This window comes from Myxocyprinus asiaticus, chromosome 26 (assembly GCF_019703515.2).
Source record: "Myxocyprinus asiaticus isolate MX2 ecotype Aquarium Trade chromosome 26, UBuf_Myxa_2, whole genome shotgun sequence".
NCBI classification, from domain to species: Eukaryota; Metazoa; Chordata; class Actinopteri; order Cypriniformes; family Catostomidae; genus Myxocyprinus; species Myxocyprinus asiaticus.
The window spans coordinates 46,211,289-46,237,201 of record NC_059369.1 but is presented as its reverse complement, the minus strand read 5'-3'; the positions used below and the strand labels follow the sequence as shown (position 1 = coordinate 46,237,201).

At 37.7% G+C, this 25,913-nt stretch overlaps 1 protein-coding gene across 1 annotated transcript in view; it reads left to right on the top strand.

The window, feature by feature from the left end:
* The window catches only part of LOC127417074 (tetraspanin-9-like), a 134,492-nt gene that overhangs the window by 63,616 nt on the left and 44,963 nt on the right, over positions 1–25,913 (top strand). Inside the window, exon 2 of the mRNA XM_051656792.1 lies at positions 21,198–21,389. Coding sequence (XP_051512752.1) covers positions 21,198–21,389 — 192 coding nt within the window. The remainder of the gene's footprint in view (positions 1–21,197; positions 21,390–25,913) is intronic.

Here is a 25,913-nt window from a genome sequence, read left to right as displayed (position 1 = left end):
TTTTGGGGCTGGCTGGGTACTACCAAAGGTTTGTGCCTAGTTGTTCTGATGTCACCAGCCCGCTGACTGACCTTACTAAAAAGGGGGCTCCCGATCCGGTCCAGTGGACAGAGTCATGCCAACAGGCCTTCCTTAAGGTAAAGTCTTCACTGTGTGGGGGGCCGCTTTTACATGCACCTGATTTCTCTCACCCCTTTATTTTGCAGGCTGATGCATCTGACAGGGGGCTGGGCGTGGTGCTCTCGCAGGAGGTGGGGGCCAGTGCTATTTATTAGTTGCAAGCTCTCCTTCAGGGAGACAAAATATAGTACCATTGAGGAGGAGTGTCTTGCAATTAAGTGGGCTGTTCTTACCCTCTGCTACTACCTGCTGGGGCGGGCCTTCACCCTCTGTTCTGATCACGCTCCTCTGCAGTGGCTCCACCGCATGAAGGATACTAATGCGCAGATCACCCGTTGGTATCTGGCTCTCCAGTCCTTTAAGTTCGAGGTGATCCACAGACCAGGGGCACAGATGGGTGTGGCTGACTTTCTCTCCAGAAATGGGGGGGGAGCAGACAGGCCAGATGTTGCCCCGGCCTGAGTCAGCGGTGGAGGCATGTGGCATGGGGGGCGTGGTTATGTATCGGTCTGCGGGAGAGGGAGAGTGGTAAGGCTTGTCACCTGGCTCATAATTATCTCTAACACCTGTCTCTCATAATAGTGATGGCGGAGGGAGACCTAAAAGGCACGCCAGAGGGTCAGAGAGGAGAGAGAGAGTGACCTGAAAGCACAACAGCCACGCACCGAGAGAGTTTTATTATTTGGAGTGCTTTCATTTATACAGTTTTCTTTGGTTATCGACGGTTACCGTTGATTGTGTGTGTGAACAAGGAGAATAAAAAGACTGACCTTGAACCTGCTTCGTTGTCTCCTGACTCCTGCATTGCCCACGAACTAAGATCTATTACACGTATATATGCAGTATTATTTGTGCACTGGAAGCTTCTGTCACCAAGACAAATTCCTTGTATGTGTAAGCATACCTGGCAATAAAGCTCATTCTGATTCTGGCCACGCTGAAACAATACATACAATGCATACAGCATAACATATAGATCATAAAATGCTTAAAAGAAAACAAGCATTTTAAGACAAGCATAAAGATAACATTAAAGGAATGCTATTATTAATGAAAAGGAGGGACAAGTTGAATGTTTTTTTATTCTTTATTTTTTTTTATGGTAATCAACATTATTCCGCAAATGCTGTCGATTGAGCTTAACTTGTTTTGAACCCTGAATATTCCTTTAAGTCAGCATGGTGCCCTTTTATAATAAAATATATTTACTTGACTTTCATAAGACGCCCTATATTGCATGGGACACATTTATTTGTATTTATTTATTTAAATTATTATTTAGTGGCCTTTGGTATCCTACAACACCATCCTGATGGAAGAAGCTCAAGCTGATGATTAATAGGAAGTGATTTTTTGTGTGAAACTTAAGCAAAAAAAAAAGAAAAATACAGATATTTAAGCTGTTATTTACATGTGTGTTTTTTTGCTTTTAAAAATGCCACCAGGTGTGAGATCAACAAAGTCAAACATCGTTGCCATGACGCATGTTCCTAGGAAAAGAAAAAGTCATACAGGTTTGGACTGATATGAAGCTGAATAAATGATGACAGAAGTTTATTTTTGGGTGAACTGTCCCTTTCAGCCAGTGCTGTGGAGAGTTCTGCTTCAGCTCTGTTACTGTATTTGACCAGTCCTCCATCACTTTTGGTCATCTGAGCCCAGTGTTGCTCATGTTCTCGTGCCGTTTGGACTTATGTCTGACTCTCTTCAGTCTTGGTTCTGTCCCAGACACTCATCACACCTCTGGTTGGCCCGACCTGTGGCTGCTCGTCTCCTGCAAGGCCAAAAAATCAAATGCTTACTGTTTATTTGCCCAGAGCAGCCGCATCTGTTTGTCGTGGGGAGCAGAAGCTCTGCAATTGTAGCCACATTTGGATTTGTGGATTTACAGCCCTGCCGAGGCATTCTGATGATTTGTTCAAAGCTTTTTAAAGTCTAGCACACACAGGAACACCTGCGGTCGTTGATTTGCAGCAGTATTTCTTTTACAAGACAACAGGGAAATTATAAAGATTTTATGACAGTGTTTATTAAGCCGTTTACACATTACTATAATTTTTATCCTAAAGTGGTCTTTTTAATCATTTCATTTACAGCTTTTGGGAGGGTTGTATTAATCGGGTTGTGTGTGATATATACTGTACCAGCTGCCTTTATGGGCACATTGACAGTATCATGCTGCTTTTTCCAATGAGAAGCAGTGTTGTTTGACCGAACGCTACATCACTGTTTTAATGTCATAGTATTTGTGCACAAATGTTGTCAACTTTTAAATTAAATATCTAAAAATGTATTAACAATTGACAATTGTTTGATATTTTTTTATGTTAGCTTTTCCATGTTTATTGTTTCATGAATCGTTTTGTGCTTCATAATTGTTTTACTGTTTAAATTTAGCTGGAAAAAAATCTGTTTAATTGGCCATTTAATGCAAGTGTCAATTTTGTGTTGCCGGTTGACATGCCTAGCTATCGGGGCAAGTTGTCACAAAAACGGTTAACGTGTATGCCTATAAAGAAATTGACTTTCAAAAATAAACCTGCCCTGAGAAATACTTACTAGGGTAAAAAGTGTGACAACTAGCCCCTGTCTCCCCTATTTAAAAATACAGGATATGCCCCTCTTAAGTAGCATGTAATTGAAAAGTAAAATGTAATTAGCTCCTTTTTGTTAGTAGCTTGTAGTGTAGCTAAGTACTTTTTTCTCAAAATTGAATACTGTCTAGACAACAGTTCATTTTTGACTGTGAGTGTGTTTGTCTTTATCGGTCACTCTCTGCTCAACTAACCCTCTAATCTAAATTAATCTAAATTAGATTTGTCTAGTTTCAATACATAAAGAGTCTGTACTCCTCATCCGATGACTGAAGAATTCTGTTACGCAGAAATCTGTGGAGCAGAGCAACACAAATGAGCCAACTTTATTTAGTAGTCTTTTCCAACTCTGGCTCCTGATTTCTCCTTCCCGTCTCATCCTCCACTGTGAGAGAGTGAGTTTGTGTCAGCAGGTGTCATCTGAGAGCCAGCTGCTGATTGGCTGAGATGCCGTGATTGATTTGGAGTCTTTGAGCCCATTCAGTGCCGGATGTGAGATTCAAGTCTCTGTGCAGAGCTTGTGCTGATTTAGATGCTTCATTGAAACTGGCATCAGTAAAACTCTCTCTCGCATAGACACAGAGTGTCTTTTATTAAGGATCTTGTACTTTTCTACCAATGGAAAAATAATATTTACTGTACACAATTCCTCATTGGTAAGGAATGCCCACATTTCACAATCCAATCAAATACAGATTAAAAAAGTCAAGCCCCGTCCTACATTTTGACTCTGAATAATAATTCATCTGGAAACACTTCTCATTTTCCTGTTAAATGCATTATGAATGCCATTTCGTCTTTTGGCCTTCTTTAGAGAGGCTTCTGTCCATTATCACTGTTTTGACAAGAGACAGACAACCTGAAATTCTCTTTCGTGGGATCATATCCATGTCCTACAATTCAAGTATACACAACAAGCTCTCAGACAGTGTTTCTTTATTGTTATTTATTTTTATTTTGTTATTATTATTATTATTATTATTATTATTATTATTATGGCACAAAGCAATTTCCTGTCTTCATGACATGATACTGAGTTTAGTTTCACTCAGTTCCGCCTTCCCAAAGGATCTGCCGTCCCGTATAAAACTTTAAAGAGGCAGTATTCCTGTTTAATCTTCTTCAGTGCATCTGTCCGCTTTTAAAGATTTGTGCTGATTCTCTTCAGTAGGACATTTTCCCCACAGTCCTTCTGCATTATTCACCATCAGACTCGTCATTGAGACACTGAGATGGCAGACTCGACTCTCAACAGGGGGTTTAGTTGAAAGCAAAGAAAATATTAATTTGTCACAACTGATTTTCAGCTGTTTTTGTATTAGTTTACTGGAACCCAGGGTAGATAGATCAAGTTGTCTGTGCTGGAAAGCAGAGGACAGTCCCAATCTTTGTAAATGCAGACAGCAGGATGTTGTGCTGTTCATTAATTCTCCAGTAATTCTTTAAAAGGAGCTGTAGGCGTCCCAGTGAAGAGCAGCAGTTTGGACCTACAGTATCATTCAGGACTTTCTTATCTATGGGCTTTGGGCTTGTTTGGAGGGCTTCAGTTCGTTTTTCAATTTATAGAGTTACAAATTCTGACCCATTCTGATAACTGTTTGACCTTCTAGCTGGGAGCCTTCTTGAAAGGTTTGGCTTGTTTCTAGTTAATTAAATACCAAATTCTGAGCCATTCTAAGACAGTTTAACCTTCTGAAAACAATTAATATTTACATAGAGAGTGGTTCAAAAGTCAGAGACTTTATATTTTCATTTAAACCTGTAAAAGCTTTTTCTTACATTTCTAAATCACAAATTAAAAGTAAGCAAATTTGTGGCATTCATCATGTTAACTACTTTGTACAACCAAATTAATATTATTATTATTATTATTATTATTATTAGGATTCCTACGTTATTCTTATTCTTATTATTCCTGTAGCTCTAAATTGTCCAATAACTCCAGATCTCCTTGGTAAAACGTTTTGAAATTTGGCACATTGATACTACAGGCCACGAGTAACTACCACACCAAATATGGCCCACGTGAGCCTATAGGTGGCGCTACAGTCCACGCCCCAATTTGTCCATTTTCAAAGTGATGCCATTTCCACCCCATAAGTCCAAAATGTCTGAAACCTGGTATACATGCCTCATTTCTCATGAGGAACAAAAAAGCCTCTAGAACCCATAAAGTCCGCCATGATGGATTTTCCTGTACAATACAAATTTGTCCAAAACTACAAAAATCTACTCCTCCTGAACCATAGCTCCAATTGACTTGAAACTCGGTATGTATGTGTAGGATTCATGTCTTTCAATTTATTATTTAGCAAAAATGAATACAATACAAAATGGCTGAAAGGTGCGCATTTATGTAAATGTCCACATTGTCTCAATATCCATATGTCCAAAAAATCTAATGCCATTTTGACTAATGTTTTTTCCAACCTAACAGGCTTCAAGATGACATCACTCTGAAGTACTGTGCAAAATTTCACCTTGATATGTCAAAAGATGACAGAATTACAGTTTACTATTATTTATCGCTAACGCTAAAATAATGCTTTACAAATCCGCTAGTCATAAAACCGATACTTTGATTCAATCACCAGTTCATATGAAGACTCTTGCAATGTTTAATAACAAATTAATGAAATGTTGTGTACATGTGAAGTACATGTCTCTACCATGTCAATTTTTACATAATTTGTAGTTTTGAGGAGGAATCCGCATTGCTGCTTACAGCTTTAATTATTATTATTATTATTATTATTATTATTATTATTATGTTGGGTGAAGGGCCATATATGTTTTGCCAAAAATATGGATTTATTTATTTTTATATTTACTGTATTTATTCCTTACAAAAGTACAATTTAAACAAATGGTTTAATTTAGATTTATTTAAATATGCTTAAATTTGTTGCATATAAAAATGTATTCAATAAATGCCATTCTACCATTCATCAAGTTTTAAAAGTTAATTCTCCTAATTAATTTCGACTGAATACTTAATATTTATTCTGAATAAATTTGTTGTACAAAAATAGGCTGAAATATTTCCTGTGTACAGATGGTTAAATTTCCCTTGCTACCAAACAAAGAATATTCCGCATGACTCCCATAGGATTGTTTGGGAATTTCGTGGGAAGATTGCTATTATAGAAGTCAAACGGAAAGGCTGAATGTTTGTTTATATCACTTCCTCTCTAGCTAAATGTGTTTTGTCTATGCACTCAGACAAGAGATTTCATTATTTAGACTTGGCTTCATCTTGCCATCCATTCATGAATTATTCTCTAAGATTGATCCCAGTGGCATTACGGATGAAAGGCAGACATCGATCTCTTTCTCCGTGGATGTTTCATCTGTTAATCTTAATCCGGCTGATCTGATCAAAGCATCAAAGCGAAGTTTTAATCTCCCAAATCTCTAAATACATATCACATAAAGTTGAATAAATCTCTCTGTGATAACTTGGACAATACAGGACTGGGTTATTTCTGTACAAACAGTACTTACATCCTTTAAAGTTGCATTATGCGAGGGACTTTCTGCAGTCTATTAAGCAGTAAAGGGCCAGCGGTCGTTTTCATTCGGAAGAGTTTCAGTAATGGAGGATCATTTCCTTCTCTATGCCGAGTGCACACAAGCCTTTATGTCTTCATTACAATAGACGGTTTTATTTTAGTGTAAAATCAATGACCACTAACTGCCTACTTAAAGAAAGGCCTGCAAACCCCGGGGCAGTGTAGCTCTCTCTCTTTCTATTGCTCTATAGTTTCTAAGTTATTAATGCTGTACACCAGCAAAAATAAACACATTTCTTTAACCGAATGAGTCTGTTTTATTCAGTCTGGGGCTTTGAATCAGATTTAGTTTTTTGCATTTATTGCCATCTTTATAAAGTTTATACTGACAATCTTGCTGTGGTATCTTTTATTTTAGCGGTAAACCGTCCTCAGCCTCTTTGACTTAGCTGTTTTTATTCGTTTTATTAGTTCCTTTATACAGATATTCCAGGTTCAATACAAGTTAAGCTCAATTGACAGCATTTGTGGCATAATGATGATTACAACAAAAAGTAATTTAAAAAAGTGAGACACTTACAATGGAAGTCAATGGGGTCAATCTGTAAGCATTAAAATACTCACTGTTTTAAAAGTATAGACACAAGACGTAAACAATACGTGTGTTAACATGGTTTTACTGTGATTAAATCACTTACCTCATCTGTGGAAAGTTATTCAATTTTACAACTTCGTTGCCATGACGACCTATCGCCGTAAACCCTAAATCAACCATAAAAATTATGATTTAAACAACTTTACAGCTCAAATAAAGCACATGTTTAACAGAAGAGTTCATGTAAGTGTGTTTATAAAATAACAAGCTTCACATTTCTGTCTTTAAACCCTCTAAAAATTGTCCCCATTGACTTCCATTGTAAGTGTCTCACTGGAACACACATTTTTTTTCTCTTTTTTTTTTCCTCAAAAGGGACAAGTCGAAATTATTATAATTTTTTTTTGTGTGTGTGTGATTACCAACATTGTATTAAGCCCGGAATATTCCTTGAAAACCACTAGCTACCTTAAATCTCAGAGACCCATGCATTGACATCAGTGATAATTTTTTTTTTCTTTTTTTTCCCTCCATAATAGTATTTTTGGGATGTCATTATTTGTACATTTTTAATAAAAATGTGTTTTATTTAATTGCTTTACACTAATGTTTTAATTCTGCAACAGTGGGTGTCTAAGGGTTAAAGAAATGTTCTGGGTTCAACATAGATTGAGTATGATCGACAGCATAAGGCACTGCACCAGTATACGCATTAAAATACACATTGTTTTGAAAGTATAGCCACATGACCTAGCTGTTGTTATTAGCTGTATTGGTCAACAACTACCTTAAAAAACACAGGAAAAAAAAAGAAAAAAAAACTCCTGTCATGACCATGTAAATCTGATCAATCCTGAAACTATTGCATGACATGTTCAAGGATACCAGAAATTGTTTGTGTAGATACCTTGGATAGCAAAGACAGTTCACGCTGTGAGAAATCCAACACAAAAATTATGTTGGTAACACATAAATAGTTCATCATCAAAGAACAGAAGTCCCAAGGTTAAAAGAAAGCTTTGCATAACATTACTGCTCAAATAACACACATTTCTGAACAAAAATTCAGCCTTCATATTTCTGCTTTCCGCCACCGATGCTGTTGATAGAGCATAACCCTGGAACATGCACACATACACACATGCACCTGCAGACACACTGTTTTAGATGTACTCCAGGCTTATGTGTCCTAATAAATCGCGTAGACTCATGGGTCAGGTTGATATAGCTTCTCATTAAGGCTGGTTTGCTGGACAAACACACTTTGACCCGTTCTGAGGCAGATAATCTGAAGGTTAATCGCACTCTCGAAGGACTCGTGCACATACAGGCAACACATTTTCTGCAGGTCTAGAGGATCACGTCCATCATGAGTCACGTCCATCTCCGGCCCGCAGAAGATTAAAGTTGCACGATCGCATGTGACTGAACAGGTTACTGCTGCAATTGATAAAGTGAGCAGCTGAAGTGATGGATCATTCTCTCTCTCTCTTCTCAGCTGTCCATAGTTTTAATTACAGTGCATGGGTCACATGGCTCTCTACAAACCCCATTTATCCAATCAAATTGATTGCATAATCAATCTCAAAGCTCCAGATCACAGTCTCCCTACATGGCAAAAAGATCAGTTTCTAACTCAGTATTTGTGTCTTATTTTCCAGTAAAAGGATCTACACATTGTTAAAATGAGATGAATTCACTTCAGAAGTAAAATGACTTGAAAACAAGGAAAACAAGTTTATTTTTCTAACCCCATTGCCATTTTTTTCTAATTTTAAGCATAAATGTTACAACATTTTAATAGCTACTTTCACTCATGAAACCTGTTAAATTGCAGTCAAATTGCCAGAATGCCTTTTCTGGGAAATGTACCATTTCTGTTATTCACACATGCAACGGCTTTCTGTCTTTGATCCGTTTTGCTACCATTCACACATCCACACCAAAATGCCCTTAAACTCGGTGATGTCATTTGCCAGAAATTCGACTGTGTGGGCTTCTTTGACTTTGGTTTGACTTAAATAATTGCATCATCTCCGTCAGAACAGTTGTGATTGGCCCAAAGCAGACTTTTACAAACTCAAACCATTAATCTTATGGTTCACATATAACTTTAAAGTGGAACTTTTCCAGTAATGTTATGACTTCTCATTCTGGGAATTTGCCAAAACTGATTTACTGTTATTTCCCAATGGGTCCTGTTGTCAAATGACCCTTCGTATAAACGCAAACAACACCTTGTCAATTTGCTTCTGAAGTTAGTGTATCTTGTTTAAAGGATGAATTATACAATGTTGTTCACCTGCATGTTTTTTGGCCTTATACTGTGTGTCATTACATGATTTGCATGATACATGATACCTTTAGTGAATCAGGTGCTAAAACAACCAAAACAGTGTGTGCAAATAAACTATCAGCGAGTGCAATTGATTCTCAGTCAATTCCCCGTTCGACTTTTCTAAAGTGGCACACCCTGGCGTTCTCTTTATCTAGAGTGAAATTGAAGGGGAGCAGCAGCAGTGTTTATTCCTCAGAGGCTCTGAGCTGAAGGCACAGGAAATTGTGTATGCTATAGTAAGACTGGCGTCCTGTGATAAATGTCCTCACTGAGACACATTATTTGCTGAAGAGTCTGCAAACTGCCATGTCCTCTTTCAACTCCTGCAGCAGTTCTGCCGCTCTAAATACAAACACTCACATATAGAGCGTCACGTGTGAACATCCACTGGAACCTTAATGAACACTGATATGTTTAAGCGTATTTCACATGTGTGTCGAATCCAGCGAAGCACATCTGATGAAAAGTTCTCTTTGAGGTTTGAGGATTCTCCCACACACAGGAATGTTTAAGGAGTGGTAAAATACCGGCACAAGGATACACACACACACATACACCCAAATTATTTAAAACAAATCAGCATCAGTGTAATCAAAAGGCATATCAAATATTATTTTAGAGTTATTTGTCTGTCTGTTTGTCATTCTTTCTGTCTATCTATCTATCTGTCATTCTTTCTGTTTGTCTGTCTGTCTGTCTGTCTGTCGTTCTTTCTGTCTGTCTGTCTATCTTTCATTCTTTCCATCTATCTGTCTATCTGTCGTTCTTTATGTCTGTCTTTGTCTGTCTATCTGTCATTCTTTATGTCTGTTTGTCTGTCTTTCTGTCTGTCTGTCATTCTTTCTGTCTATCTGTCTGTCGTTCTTTATGTCTGTCTGTCTGTTGTTCTTTCTGTCGTTCTTTCTATCTGTCTGTAGTTCTTTCTGTTGTTCATTCTGTCTGTCTGTCATTCTTTCTGTCTGTAGTTCTGTCTGTCTGTATATGTGTCTGTCTGTCTGTCATTCTTTCTGTCGTTCTTTCTGTCTGTCTGTCTTTCTGCCTATCTATGTCATTCTGTTCTTCTTTCTGTCTGTATGTGTGTCTGTCTGTCTATCTGTCGTTCTTTCTGTCTGTCTGTATCTGTGTCTTTCTGTCTATCTGTTGTTCTTTCTGTCTGTCTGTCTGTCTATCTGTCGTTCTTTATGTCTGTTTGTCTGTTTCGGTCTGTCTGACATTCTGTCATTTCTTTCTGTCTGTCTGTCTGTCGTTCTTTATATCTGTCTTTCTGTCTGTCTATCTGTTGTTCTTTATGTCTGTTTGTCTGTCTGTGTGTTGTTCTTTCTGTCATTCTTTCTATCTGTCTGTTGTTCTTTCTGTCGTTCTTTCTATCTGTCTGTAGTTCTTTCTGTTGTTCATTCTGTCTGTCTGTCATTCTTTCGGTCTATTTGTCTGTCGTTCTTTATGTCTGTCTGTCTGTCTGTGTGTTGTTCTTTCTGTCATTCTTTCTATCTGTCTGTTGTTCTTTCTGTCGTTCTTTCTATCTGTCTGTAGTTCTGTCTGTTGTTCATTCTGTCTGTAGTTCTGTCTGTCTGTCTGTCATTCTTTCTGTCGTTCTTTCTGTCTGTCTGTCTTTCTGCCTATCTATGTCATTCTGTTCTTTCTGTCGTTCTTTCTATCTGTCTGTAGTTCTTTCTGTTGTTCATTCTGTCTGTCTGTCATTCTTTCTGTCTGTAGTTCTGTCTGTCTGTATATGTGTCTGTCTGTCTGTCATTCTTTCTGTCGTTCTTTCTGTCTATCTGTCTTTCTGCCTATCTATGTCATTCTGTTCTTCTTTCTGTCTGTATGTGTGTCTGTCTGTCTATCTGTCGTTCCTTCTGTCTATCTGTCTTTCTGCCTATCTATGTCATTCTGTTCTTCTTTCTGTCTGTATGTGTGTCTGTCTGTCTATCTGTCGTTCTTTCTGTCTGTCTGTATCTGTGTCTTTCTGTCTATCTGTTGTTCTTTCTGTCTGTCTGTCTGTCTATCTGTCGTTCTTTATGTCTGTTTGTCTGTTTCGGTCTGTCTGACATTCTGTCATTTCTTTCTGTCTGTCTGTCTGTCGTTCTTTATATCTGTCTTTCTGTCTGTCTATCTGTTGTTCTTTATGTCTGTTTGTCTGTCTGTTGTTCTTTCTGTCGTTCTTTCTATCTGTCTGTAGTTCTGTCTGTTGTTCATTCTGTCTGTAGTTCTGTCTGTCTGTATATGTGTCTGTCTGTCTTTCTATCAATGTTTCTGTCTGTCTGTCTTTCATTATTTTTTCTATCTGTATGTCTGTCATTATTTCTGTCTGCCTTTATGGTTGTCTGTCTGTTGTTCTTTTTGTCTGTTTGTCTCCCTGTCTTTCTATCTACAGTATGTGTCTGTCATTCTTTCTATGTATCTATCTTACTCTGTCTGTCTGTCCGTCCGTTTGTTTGTTCATTATACCTGTCTGTCTTAATCGCTTATGTTTTTTTATGTACTTTAGTGTACCTTTTAGATACTGTGTTGTATAAATATGACAATCATGAACCCTTTTCACACTTCCATGTTTTGGAACGTGGAAGTAAACGATTTCAGGGTAAACTTCGATAGCGGTGAATGGGAGACCAGGGCAAATATAATTTTTGCTAATCTATTTTCACCAACCTCAAAGGACAAACGGCAATATTACATTTCCACAACTTTCCAAATGAAGAAGGAAATAGAGAGTGATGGATTACAACAGTCAGAAGAGAGAAGATGCCCAATTTACTGTCACTCTCTCAGCAGATGTATTAGAAACCTCATCACATCTGTGATAGCTCGTTTAAATATATATATATATATATAAATACAAAGTACAACTTTCTAAATTTGCACTAAATAATAAAAAAGAAAATTGCAAATATAAAAAAGTTTGCTAGATCTTTGAAAAGGGTCCATTCAGTACCAGGATATTTTTTTCAAATCAACATGTGATATTATCATCCAACACCTGCACTGTACCATGATTGTGCCTAAATGCTTTTTAGTAAAGGGTATTAAGAGTAGCAAGTCCTGCACATTTCAGGTAAATCTGATTTGAATGACTGGATTCTGAATGTTTTCATCATGTTTGAGTGTCTGAACTAGAAGTGTGTGAGAGCTGCTGGCTGAATAATTGGAGCTGTCTTGAGCAGGTCAGGAGGTTAACTCAGGATCAACCTTTACCTGAAGTCATGTGACCTGACCGTAGATACAGTCGGCAACATGTCATACACGAGGGTGTGGTTTAGCGTGGGGGAAAGCGAAGCCTTATTACCATAGTTACTCATACATTCTTATGAGGAAAAAGTGATAAATATACAACAAATTTGGCTATTTTAACAACAACAAAATATGATGAAAAGTTGCAGCCACAGTGCTCTTATTTGGGCTTATATTTCTGTCAGTTTGCGGGCAATAAAAAAATCGGTTTGGTTTTTTTTGGCGTTGTTTGAGTGCAAAAAACTACACAACAGCTTTTCGTCATGTTTTTCGTTGTTAAAAAAAGCCAAATCTGTCAGATATTTCTCCGTTTTCCTTAAACAATCAGAATATTACCATCCACAGTTCAACACGAGGGTAATTTCCCCTTAATCTCTTAATAAACAGTTTCATGCTGTTCACGGTCGACATTCTGTCACTGTATTCTCGCCCCAGTAACCTCCCAGTGCCCGCAGTCACGTCAGCTGTGCTCTCTAATACCATTTTACCTCATCAGAACTCCTCGTGGAGACCTGCAGCTCTTTAATATTCAGCAACGATACATTGATTTCCCTTCATCTCTCGCTGTCTTTTTAACAAGAGCTTAAAATCATATACAACAAACAGCACAGGCGAGAAAATTCTTGAAACACTCTGCACAGTTGGGTGTTAAATTTGTATGCCTGTCCATGGAGATGGTCCAAAATAAGTGTGAACTCAAGTCAGAGACCAATCCACAGTCTCTCTGTTCATTGCTCATGGTTCATTGTTATAATATCATTAAAGCCTATTGGCTATAAAAATGGGGTCTTTGAAATACCACCTCCATAGGCAGCTCACTAGAGCACATCTCTCTTCTGTCATCTCGTCTCTCTTTTTGTACCTCAGACCTGTGAGACTCATCAGAGAAGAACAAAGCCTCCATTTCTGTCCCTGTCAAGGCACACACTGCTAATGCACCATTATGAGCCACTCACCTTGCACACTCAGGTCCTTTTGTTGGGCTTTCAGCAGTTTCTGCTGTCTTACTCTGTTCAATTCACCCCAACCTGTCTTTTTTTTTTTCTTTTTTTCTTGCCGCTAATGTGTTCCCTGACGTTCTGTGACTCTGTCTCTTCCTTGAGTTTTTGATGTAATGGCACAGGCTCCCTTCTCCATCACAGGAGAAGCTTTACAAACTAGGCAAATAAGTTAAAATTGCACACTGCCTGAGGGGTCATCCGAGGGGCCGATATGCAGCCTTGTCAGTGTTTCCAGGCATGCTCTGACTCTACAAGATTGTTTTATTTAACAGTACTGAAGCAGAAGAAGCATGCTAACATTAATGCTGATGACCTTCAGTCAATGTTACACATATAAGTTCTGCATGATGAATGGACTTGCTGTGGTTTAGTCTTTGAGAAGCTCTGTTGTTAAATAATAGATAAGACCATGAATCTACCCACAATTGTGCAAGACCTGAAAATCTAGCGTTCTGGAAAACATCTGGTGAATTTTGCAAAACATTTACCACTGGCTCATATATTGTGTGGCAAACACAAATGAACACAAGTTTGGACTGACACAAGGACACAAGGCATGAGGAATTAGACCTTGAGTAAGATGCCATATTTAATTGGATGCAAATGAAAACAAGGCTGTGAGGGATAGAGTTGTACAGCCCATTGATAGAGGCTAATCATTTCAGCCTGATTTCATTAATATACGTTTAATATTTGTACATGTTTGCACATTTGGATAGACACTAAAACGTACAATATGGACATTTGAAAGCATCTAAAACATTACCATTTTTACATGTTAATATCTTTAGAAATGTAAAATATTGATGAATCGGGGCCTGGATATCTCAGCGAGTACTGACGATGACTATCACACCTGGAGTCGCGAGTTCGAATCCAGGGTGTGCTGAGTGACTCCAGCCAGGTCTCCTAAGCAACCAAATTGGCCCGGTTGCTAGGGAGGGTAGAGTCACATGGGGTAACCTCCTCGTGGTCGTGATTAATGGTTCTCGCTCTCAATGGGGCGTGTGGTAAGTTGTGCGTGGATCGTGGAGAGTAGCATGAGCCTCCACATGCTGTGAGTCTCCGCGGTGTCATGCACAACGAGTCACGTGATAAGATGCGCGGATTGACGGTCTCAGAAGCGGACGCAACTGAGACTTGTCCTCCACCACCCGGATTGAGGTGAGTAACCGTGCCACCATGAGGACCTACTAAGTAGTCGGAATTGGGCATTCCAAATTGGGAGAAAAAGGGATTAAAAAAAGTATATATATATTGACAAATTCATAACAAATGTATTTGAATACACAAATCGATTATAAATATATTTTACTGTTTTATAGATATTTTAGATCTCTTATTAATTTGAACATTTTCAAGTTTAGTCTTGTTAAATGATATAATCCTTTATAACATTATATTGGGCAGCAGAAATCACACAGAACTGAATGAAACCATTAAAATGTCATATTATTATGTATTAACTGTGTTAAATGTAATGGCATTTAACTAATCTCACTGATTATAAATGAAATGTAATTAACTGATTAATTCAGTGAATTCAAAATGAATCAAATCAAACATGTAAACATTTGTATGTTTCTATAGGTGTTGTTAAGTAAAATGAAGACGTTTAGATGCTGTCAATATCGTACGTTTTGGTGTCTATGCAAACGTAAGAGAATGTACGTTTACTAGAACCAAACTTTACATAAGAATAAATACAAATTCTCATGAGATCACATTGATAATTTAGCTGACAAAACTTTTAAAATACGTCCTTTACAAATTTCCATGGGACAGCAAAAAATAAAATACAATTTGAAAGTATAGCCACAAGATATAAACAATCTATGTGTTAACGTGATTTTAGTCGATACAATTTTCAGCAAGTTTATTGTGACTTGTTAGGGTTAGGAACATACACTATATTGCCAAAAGTATTCGCTCATCTGCCTTTAGACGCATATGAACTTAAGTGACATCCCATTCTTAATCCATAGGGTTTAATATAATGTCGGCCCACCCTTTGCAGCTATAACAGCTTCAACTCTTCTGGGAAGGCTTTCCACAAGGTTTAGGAGTGTGTTTATGGGAATTTTTGACCATTCTTCCAGAAGCGCATTTGTGAGGTCAGACACTGATGTTGGACGAGAAGGCCTGGCTCGCAGTCTTCGCTCTAATTCATCCCAAAGGTGCTCTATCGGGTTGAGGTCAGGACTCTGTGCAGGCCAGTCAAGTTCTTCCACACCAAACTCGCTCATCCATGTCTTTATGGACCTTGCTTTGTGCACTGGTGCGCAGTCAGTCATGTTGGAACAGGAAGGGGCCATCCCCAAACTGTTCCCACAAAGTTGGGAGCATGGAATTGTCCAAAATCTCTTGGTATGCTGAAGCATTCAGAGTTCCTTTCACTGGAACTAAGGGGCCAAGCCCAGCTCCTGAAAAACAACCCCACACCATAATCCCCCTCCACCAAACTTCACAGTTGGCACAATGCAGTCAGACAAGTACCGTTCTCCTGGCAACCGCCAAACCCAGACTCGTCCATCAGATTGCCAGATGAAGAAGCGTGATTCGTCACTCCAGAGAACGCGTCTCCACTGCTCTAGAGTCCAGTGGCGGCATGTTTTACACCACTGCATCCGACGCTTTGCATTGCACTTGGTGATGTATGGCTTGGATGCAGCTGCTCGGCCATGGAAACCCATTCCATGAAGCTCTCTACGCACTGTTCTTGAGCTAATCTGAAGGCCACATGAACTTTGGAGGTCTGTAGCGATTGACTCAGCAGAAAGTTGGCGACCTCTGCGCACTATGCGCCTCAGCATCCGCTGACCCCGCTCTGTCATTTTACGTGGCCTACCACTTCGTGGCTGAGTTGCTGTCATTCCCAATCGCTTCCACTTTGTTATAATACCACTGACAGTTGACTGTGGAATATTTAGTAGCGAGGAAATTTCATGACTGGACTTGTTGCACAGGTGGCATCCTATCACAGTACCACGCTGGAATTCACTGAGATCCTGAGAGCGGCCCATTCTTTCACAAATGTTTGTAGAAGCAGTCTGCATGCCTAGGTGCTTCATTTTATACACCTGTGGCCATGGAAGTGATTGGAACACCTGAATTCAATTATTTGGATGGGTGAGCGAATACTTTTGGCAATATAGTGTATTTCCAAAAGTAACTTTTGTGTGTGTGTGTGTGTGTTTATCATAACAGTGTAAAAAAACACAATAATACTGATCACTTTTAGCAATTGTTTTTTACATTTTGAAGGCTTCCCTTTCTTCACCCATTTTTCTTTCTTTCTTTGCACGTACACTACTGTATGTGAATAAGAGGGACCTTCTAATCTGGGTGTGCCAAATTAAGGTGGAAATCCAAAATATACCCCAGAGCTCAAGCATTTATTTTGAGTGAAACTAGATGAGAAAACAGAATGCATGGCTTTATTTTAATAGGAATTGATTGTATAGTGAAAAAAGTGGTCTAAAAGTGATCTGACAGGTGATTAGATGAAAGGGGTTGAAAATCGTGCTTGATGATGTCACTCAAACAGGAAAGTTGTTTCAGAGGCGGAGCAAGTTATTTAGATTTTTTTGTTTTGTTTTGATCTTTGGAATAATATGCACTGGTTTATCTTTCACAATAAGACCAGGAATATGTATAAAGAATGAAAATAGGGTCAGTTTTGATTTCATGTTGGCTTTAAGGCTGCATTTACAACTGGTGTTAAGATGCGTTTTGGGCGATCTGATCGCAAGCGGTCATCACCATTTACACCTCGTCTGTTTTGACCACTTGTGTTTGGATTTCGAGGGAATGATTTCATTATGACATACATCAATCACTACATCATTACTGCATGATAATAAAGCGCAACAGTCAGAAAAGACAAAGAAAACGCTAAAATGCAGCACGCGGTTTCTCCCTGTTATTATTATACTTAATCTAAACACAAACATGTTTTGTTTTAGCTTAGTGGTTGATTGACAGGTGAGTAGGCGATGTTTCGCCGCTGTTCGAATGCATTTGAACATTTACACTAAGAGCCCAATGTGGTCACGTGTTTCTAACCACTTTCGATAACCTTCGAATGATGTCTAAGTTTACAAATCTCAAAACGTGTCGTTTTACAGCTGGCTTTATGAGGGTATTTACACTTGGTCACTTTGTGCATTTTTACTGATCTAATTGCTATCTAACTAAAAAAAGTACATTTACTTATCGCTGTTTGGGCGGAGTAAAGTTTGCATACTGTATGTGAATTGAACAGTCAGATGCATTTACGATTGACTGAGTTTTGTCAGGAATGCGCCTCACACCACCTCCAGAGCATGATTGGATTTATATCCGTCTCTAATCCGTGTTGGAGGGCATTTACATGTTGTCTTTTCATGCAAAAACGCATGGAGTGACCATGCATAAATAGCCCCTATCATCATCCCATTTCGAATGGAACTCCCAAAACACATCTTCATACCAGCTGTAAACTGTGCCCACATTCTCATGTTTTTTTTTCATGTCAAATGAAATATAGCCGTGACTGAGTGAGGTTTACAGATGCAGCTTCCTTTCAAGTTCCTCAATGGCACACTGCTTCTTCAGAGTGGATATTGATGTGTCGAGGTTCTCCATGTTACATTAGTGCAGAACCATTTCTCACCTCGCAGGGCATTAAGAATGGTCGTCAGCCTCGGTCTAAAGTGCTCCCTCAACAAACAGAGCATCAGCACTCACTTTTAACCTGCCAAGCGTAAGATACACACCGTCTGCGTGTCTCACCGTCAGCGTTATTGATCTTGCTCATGGTGGGAAAAGGGGAAAGCGTGCTGATTATTTAAACAATGGTGACTGAAGGAATTAGTTTTATTCCATTTCTTACCTAAATCCCTCCTTGTACTCGAGTTTGCTGCTTCATTCTCAAAGGCGCTGTCAGCCGGTTCTGCTAACCGCCTCATTTATGCTTGAAAGTGAATGCGACTGTACGTAAAAGCGATTAATTATTTACATTGTCTGAAAACTCGAGGATATGCAAGCTTTGCGTTTCCTTTTTTCACTATGGCGTGGTGGGACGTTTGTCGAACATGCTAACTCTTCAACGACAGTGTTCACGCTGAAGACACTCGTGATGTGTTTTGATTTGCTGTGTGGCGCCTGACAATTAACTGCCTTGCGTGATTTGTCATTCACGAGGAGATTGCATTCCAATCTCAGTGATGGAAATGTCAGGCCGCCCGTTCTCATCAGCTTAGAAGGCATCACTTCGTCTCTATCTGTTGTGCCCTCATCTGTGATTGATGGAGAAACAGCCTCTCGCCTCAGTGTTGTCAATCAGAATCCCCTGTAAACATTGCAGATCCTCCACCTCAGTCATATACACACAGCTGGACTCGCTCACTCTCGCGTCTGCACACACTTATACACACAACCATCATTGGAAAGTGTTCTGTGTTTTGTCTGAGTGATGTTATGCCTCCAGGGGCAGAGATGGCAGGGGGTGTGTGTGCCCTCTGGAGGAAACCGTCAGCATGAAAATTTGATTATTATGTCTTAAATTTGCTCTACTGGTCTATTGATGTTAGATTGTGCCTATATAACAACTAAGGTGGTGGGAAAAGCCGATAATCCATAAATGGGCTGATAGTTTTTTTAAATCTGTTTTTTGAATGTGTTAAAATGTTCTTAATCTTTCCTAACTGTGACGGGCACAGACAGAGAGGCAACAAGAGTGCAAAATGAATGAAACCCCGGATGCATTATGTTGCAACCAAAATCCCAATATTAACCACCTGAAATTGAAGATTTGGTCAGTAACGCAGGACATTTTATCTACAAACAAGACTGACATACACAGCAGACTCTTATTTTGAAATGCCTGTGCTTCTAGCTGCTCACACAAACAGATAAGGGAAATAAAAGACTCACTCTTACAATAACCTACACCATACTACAGTATGTACACTATAAAGTAAACATTGTGATTTAACAAATATGAGCAGTAATACATCGACAGTAAATTGTAATTGATAGCATGTCGTTATTGTCCAGTGATTATAAATCATAAATAATTCGTTATTATGTAAAAACTGACTTTTCCCCCTTTTCTTAAGGGCAGTAGCGGTTCTAGCTTGTATGGCGCCCTGAGCGAAACCCGCTTCAACATGCCCCCAAAGTTGTTGGCCGGGGGGGTGCCTCGTACCCCCGCCCTGGGCAACTGCTCATGTCGCCCATGCCTAAATCCGCCGCTGCTTAAGGGACACTGTCTGTCAAAATCAACTTTAACAAAAAAAATCTATAAAGGTTATTAAAAAAATAAACTTTTAATAATGTATTTGGGGCTTTTTTTTATTTTTTAAATGCAGTATTATATATATATATATATATATATATATATATATATATATATATATATATATATATATATATATATATATATTTTTTTTTTTTTTTTTTTTTTTTTTTTTGGCATTTACACATATGCAATCGACCCAGCATCGTCTTTTTTTTTTTTTTCAATTTTTTTCTTTATTTATTCTATATTTCAATATTCCCATTTTCAGTCAAATTCACAACTTATTGAAGTAAACAAAGAAAATATAAAAAGAGCAAGATGGCTTAGTAATATTTATAAACTGAACTTCACCTTAAAAATTAATTCATTTGAACCAAACTTAACAATAATTACTATTCACTATAACGGCTTAATTTCTATATACATGACATATACATTTATACAAACATGTGTACAGTACAATGTTCCTATCAACCCATTCTTTCAGACTTTTTTAACACCTCAATTTTAAACATTATCTTAAATGTATTAATTATTTTACATAATTTGTATTCATTTTAAGCTTCTATAATTCCACTCCTTTTATTGTAGTACATTTCATTCTGAACTCTACTTTTCTTAAATATATATTCCTTTCAAATTATAATGACTCTCTCTCATGACAAACCTATTTTGTAAAATTTTTACATTTACTTTAAAATACTTTACATTTAAAGATCTGTAGTTTGAGGAATAGATTACTCCATGGATCTCTATAATTACTGCTGTTTGTAATAGTCACAACCTGTTACTGTTACTCCAAATATAATTCTACCACCCACCACTAGGGGGAGTCAAAGCACCCTATTATTTGGCATATAACCAGGTGAGTGGTAGAAGAAGAGAGATGTGTTTGGCAAAGGAAGCATGGCTTAACTAGTGTTGGTAACTACCTCAGAGTACTGATTGGGAAACCTTGGTTTCATGCTCAATGTGAGATTTATTTATTTTTCTCTCTATATATATATATATATATATATATATATACATACAGCAAATCCCAATGAGGTGTCAGTGATTGTTTATATTTCACCTCCAGATGCTGCACTCATAGTCCAGAACCTTTCAAAGTCGTTTATAGGGGAAAAAACTATTAGCAAACTATGTGTTCATTTATGCTACTTACCGATAGTTTCATAAGCAGCTATCGGTGCCGATTAATCGGTCGACATCTAGGCTCAACCAGTGGTGTGAGTTTGGGGCGGGACTATGTGTTTGCTTAACCAATGGCAGATGAGGGGAGTGTTCTGGAAAGCTCATTTAATACTGTCAGAGGTTTTGATTCTGTTTGTTGGTGCTAGCAGAACAAAACATACACACTCCGCCTTTAAATCTTCTGACGGGCCCCTGCAGACTGAACATTGGCCAGAACGTTGTACTCTTTTTGTGGGTGTCTGCACAGAATGGAAAACTACAATTCACTAAGTTTTTGTGGTGCGTCATTAATGTTGAATGATCAATATCTGATCATGTGGTGTTTGTCTCTGCAGTTGTGCGGCTGTGGACTGCTGGGTGTTGGAATCTGGCTGTCTGTGTCTCAGGGCAGCTTCGCCACCTTCTCCCCATCATTCCCCTCCCTCTCCGCTGCCAACATGATCATCGCTATAGGCACCATCGTCATGGTGACGGGCTTCCTCGGTTGCTTGGGCGCCATAAAGGAAAACAAGTGCCTGCTTCTGAGCGTGAGTTATCACACACCTACACACTTCTCATTTCTCTTGCCTGAAATGTAAAAACACGAATGTTTTAGCCCACTTTTCAGTCTATGGCTGATTACTAAAGCTCTTACTAGTAATATAAATCTCTTGTGATAAGCCGAATTTACTTTTAAACACATGCAGGATCAGAATTGTTAATATCAACAATTACATTTTCACTAGTTAAAATACAAATTCTTAATATATTTGATTCTTTTTGATATCAGTAATTACATTTGCACTAGTAAAAACATGATTTATATATATATATATATATATATATATATATATATATATATATATATATATATATTATTTATTAATTTTTATTTAACCTTTATTTAACCAGGCAAGTCACTTTAGAACACAGTTCTTATTTACAATAACGGCCTGGCAGGAGGACAACAGTGATGTCATAATTCGCAGAAATACACATGTTTGATATCAAATATTGAATTTCTAGACTAAGCAGTATTTTTTTTAGATCAGTAACTACATTTTTAGCTAGTACAATTTCACAATGATATGCCATCTGCTCATATTTAAAACGTAATTACAAATATCTAAAATGAATTTCCTAATAGTTGAAATTTTACATATCAGCTATGCACTTTTTACAAGTAAAAATTGTCATTTTTTATATTAATAATTACATTGTTACTAGTACAAATATCCATCCCTGATTCAGATATTCATTCCTGATATCAACAATTGAATTACAGCTAGTGAAAGTGCTCATTTTTGATCTCTGTAGATGTATTTCAACATGTTAGATTTGGTATTTCAGATATTAATAATTTGGAGAGTAATTAAAGATGTCTTAAAAGGCTTTCTTACTAGTTACAATCACATTACAGATATCTGAAGTTAACATCATCACTACTCAAAACCAAAAGACTGATATCAAATAAATGTGCATCTTTACTAGTTGCAGTTCAGTTGCTGATATCATGAATGGACATTTTCACTAGTAACTGTGCAATTATGAATATGCAAAACGTTCATTTTTACTAGTAAGAAGTGCATTGCTGATATGTAAAATTGGAAGTTATTTGTAGATATCTGTAATTGTGTTTTGAGTAAATAGTAAATTCTACTACTGAAAAATGCAGTTACAGATATAAAAAAAAAAAATAGTTTTTTTTTTTTTAATTAAATTATTGATATCAAGGATGCATATTTATGCGAGTAATGATGTCATCTTTACATCAAGATTTAATGTTTTTTCAAGTACAAATGTGTAATATATATATATATATAAAATTAACACTTTCACTAGTAGTAAGTGCGTTCCTGATATAAAAAATTGAGCAGTATAACTAGTGAAAATTGAATTGTTAATATAAAAAATACATATCCTGCACATGACTAAAAGTCAGTCCGGCCTGCGATACTCTTCAGTACAAAACTATTTAATGTGCTTTTTGGTAACACTTTAAATGAAGCCTGTACAGTATATGTATGTTTATGTAATTTATGAAGGTAGATGAAGCCTTATAATAAAACACCTTTTAATCTGTTGTATGTTTTTGTGAATAATTGTAACCAGTTATAATACATTATAATGCTTATCAACAAGTAGACATAGTGATAAATATTAGTTGAATATTAAATAAAGCATAATGTATTAAAACACATGACTAACACCCAATATCATGTGTTATATGCTTATACAATATTCTATTTTAATGTATAACCATGAACAGGTAGGCTATGTATTTTATATATATATATATATATATATATATATGAATATACTGTATATCTGAATGCTGTAAATTAATCTCATCTTTGCGCTCCAGGTTTCTGCTGTAGAACTCAAGTTAACGCACATTATGAGTCTATGGCATCGCTGTGTAAACCCCTTTTTGAAACCTTTATTTTTAAGAGTCTAAGGTAATAAATGGTTTAAGCATAAACCGATGGACACCAGTAGATTTTTGCCCATTCTCCTGATTTTGCTTTAATGTAAACACCTTTACCAGCATTCTTACCGGCTTATCCATCGTGTGCAAGTGTTGTGGGCATGACTGTTTACGGTTTGACATCAAAAACAAAGAATATTCTGTTTATTTCATGTCTCATGAAAATGTGTTTTTCTTGCATTTTAGGATTTTTTTGAATAAGCATAATCATCATAATAAACTTGCTCATTATCATTTTTGTTGTTGTTGTTGTTGTTGTAATAACTACTATTTTAATCTTATTTTCTAACTTAAGAAAAAAATGTAAGACTCTTTTGTATGCCCAGAAAAAAAAAAAAAATTTTATTAGACCCAATTTTGGTGATTAAATTAATTGAATTTAAAACATGGATCAAGAAACTAAATTTAGAAAAAAACTAAACTGATTTCATATGGTCCTACTTAAAGGTGAAGTGTGTAATTTATGTGCTACAAGTGGCACCAAACCGAATAACAAAAATAAAGTATGTTTACCCACAACCTTTGCCAACACCCCTCAGACTCGTCACGACCTTTCGCACTCTCTGATTCCCTTTGAACAAATAGGCCAAACTAAATAAAAGGTGATAAACGTTAAATGTCATAATAAACAAGACCATTATAACATAAACACACCAGACAGAAAGCGTTGCAGAGGAATCCGGCCGTCCGATAACATCGCCAGATTGAACGGCAGCTGGTGTGCGGCGGATCCAGCACTCAGGTCGGATGGTTCTTCTGGTAACTAGTTAGCATGACGGTACATATTCTGAGTATCTTATGAATTTATCTGGAGCTCGACAGTAATGAGCTAACTTGTGTGGCAAAGCCAGAGTGTATCTTACCTGTCGAGAAGCAACACGGCAAGAATCAAACCCCAAAAATTCCCTCAAAGTCCTCCACCTTGTAAAGGTACACTCTGGTTTTACTCCGTTCTCTGTCTCTTTGTCTTTTAGCAAGTCTTCAAATTTTGGCGAAGCTAAGTTTCGTTTCCTCTGTAAAGCTGGCTCTACACTAGCAGACTCAGAACAATTGGATTTGGGTTTGTGTGGGGTGTCACGCTTTTGAATACACGGGTATTTTTCAATATTACTCCAAGAGTCTGTTGGCTCTGCTATGTTTGGTTGTTTAAGACATGTCCTATTGAGAATGCATAACATAAAGAAATTGCATCCTTTCACACATTTAGTGTCACATTGTTCAAAGAGCTTGGCAACAAATGTGTGTCATTTGGTAGAAAGTGAACTATTCAAAAAGTTTATTAAAGCACCATGAATTGAGGGGTCTGGGTATCTCAGTGAGTACTGACGCTGACTATCACACCTGGAGTCGCGAGTTCGAATCCAGGGTGTGCTGAGTGACTCCAGCCAGGTCTCCTAAGCAACCAAATTGGTCCGGTTGCTAGGGAGGGTAGAGTCACATGGGGTAACCTCCTCGTGGTCGTGATTAGTGGTTCTCGCTCTCAATGGGGCGTGTGGTAAGTTGTGTGTGGATCGTGGAGAGTAGCATGAGCCTCCACATGCTATGAGTCTCTGCGGTGTCATGCACAACGAGTCACGTGATAAGATGCGCGGATTGACTACAATGTAGACTACAATATATTTATATAATCTAAAGCTGTATACAAATACAAAGCCTATGTTTACGTTATATAAAATAATATAAGACCCACGTATTAAATGTAAAAGGTTTTGCACATTTATAGTCACTTTGTGCATAGATCTTGGCAGCAGAAATGTTTTTCATCTATAAGTATGTCATGATATGACATAGATAAACACGCTTCTCATCCAAATGCAGGTTCAGTCAGCTTTCGAAAGGTTATATTTTAAAACGGACTTTAACTGGAAAATTTAAGTTGTGGTTATTTGTTTCCATCACTAGTTGCTTTTGCATTATTTCTGCATTGAAAATACCTGTTCTCACAGTCACGGAGCTCCTCTCTCTCTTCCTGTGTCTTTTCTAACACAATACAAAAGAAGTGATCGTGAAAAGATGGAGTAACTTTACCTTGTGAAAGTGTTTATCCAATCAAGGCTCATCATAGAATGCATGTCCACATGCAGCTTTCAGTGAGTAAAGAAATGCATCCAATAAAAACAGACTTTTGTGGCTCATTTTAGTGCAAGAAAAAAGCTTGGTGACAGAATCTGAGTGCGATGAAAACATTCACATTATCTTGAAGTCTTGTTCGTTCTTCAGCAAAAGCAGCTCATTGGTCACTTGATGAGAACACAAGACCCCGCCTCGGTGACAGAATGATTTTTTCAAACAAAACCAATCTTTGAAGGAATTAATTTAGCAGGGAGTCCCGACATTCGAGTGATTGACACCTCCCGCTGAGAGATGCTAATGTGCACTCTATCTCCCTCTGCCTGGCCAGTGAATGTTAATGAAGCTAACACCTGAAAATCATTGGAAAAATCAGCTAGTGAGAGGCCGCCTTAACACGTCTGCCATGGGCATTCATATTCTCCCGGTTGTCTGAACAGTTTACTACAAGTAGTCACGCCCCGAACTCACGCTATAGGTTGAGATAGAATGGGATGGGTGGAGCTGAGCGGGC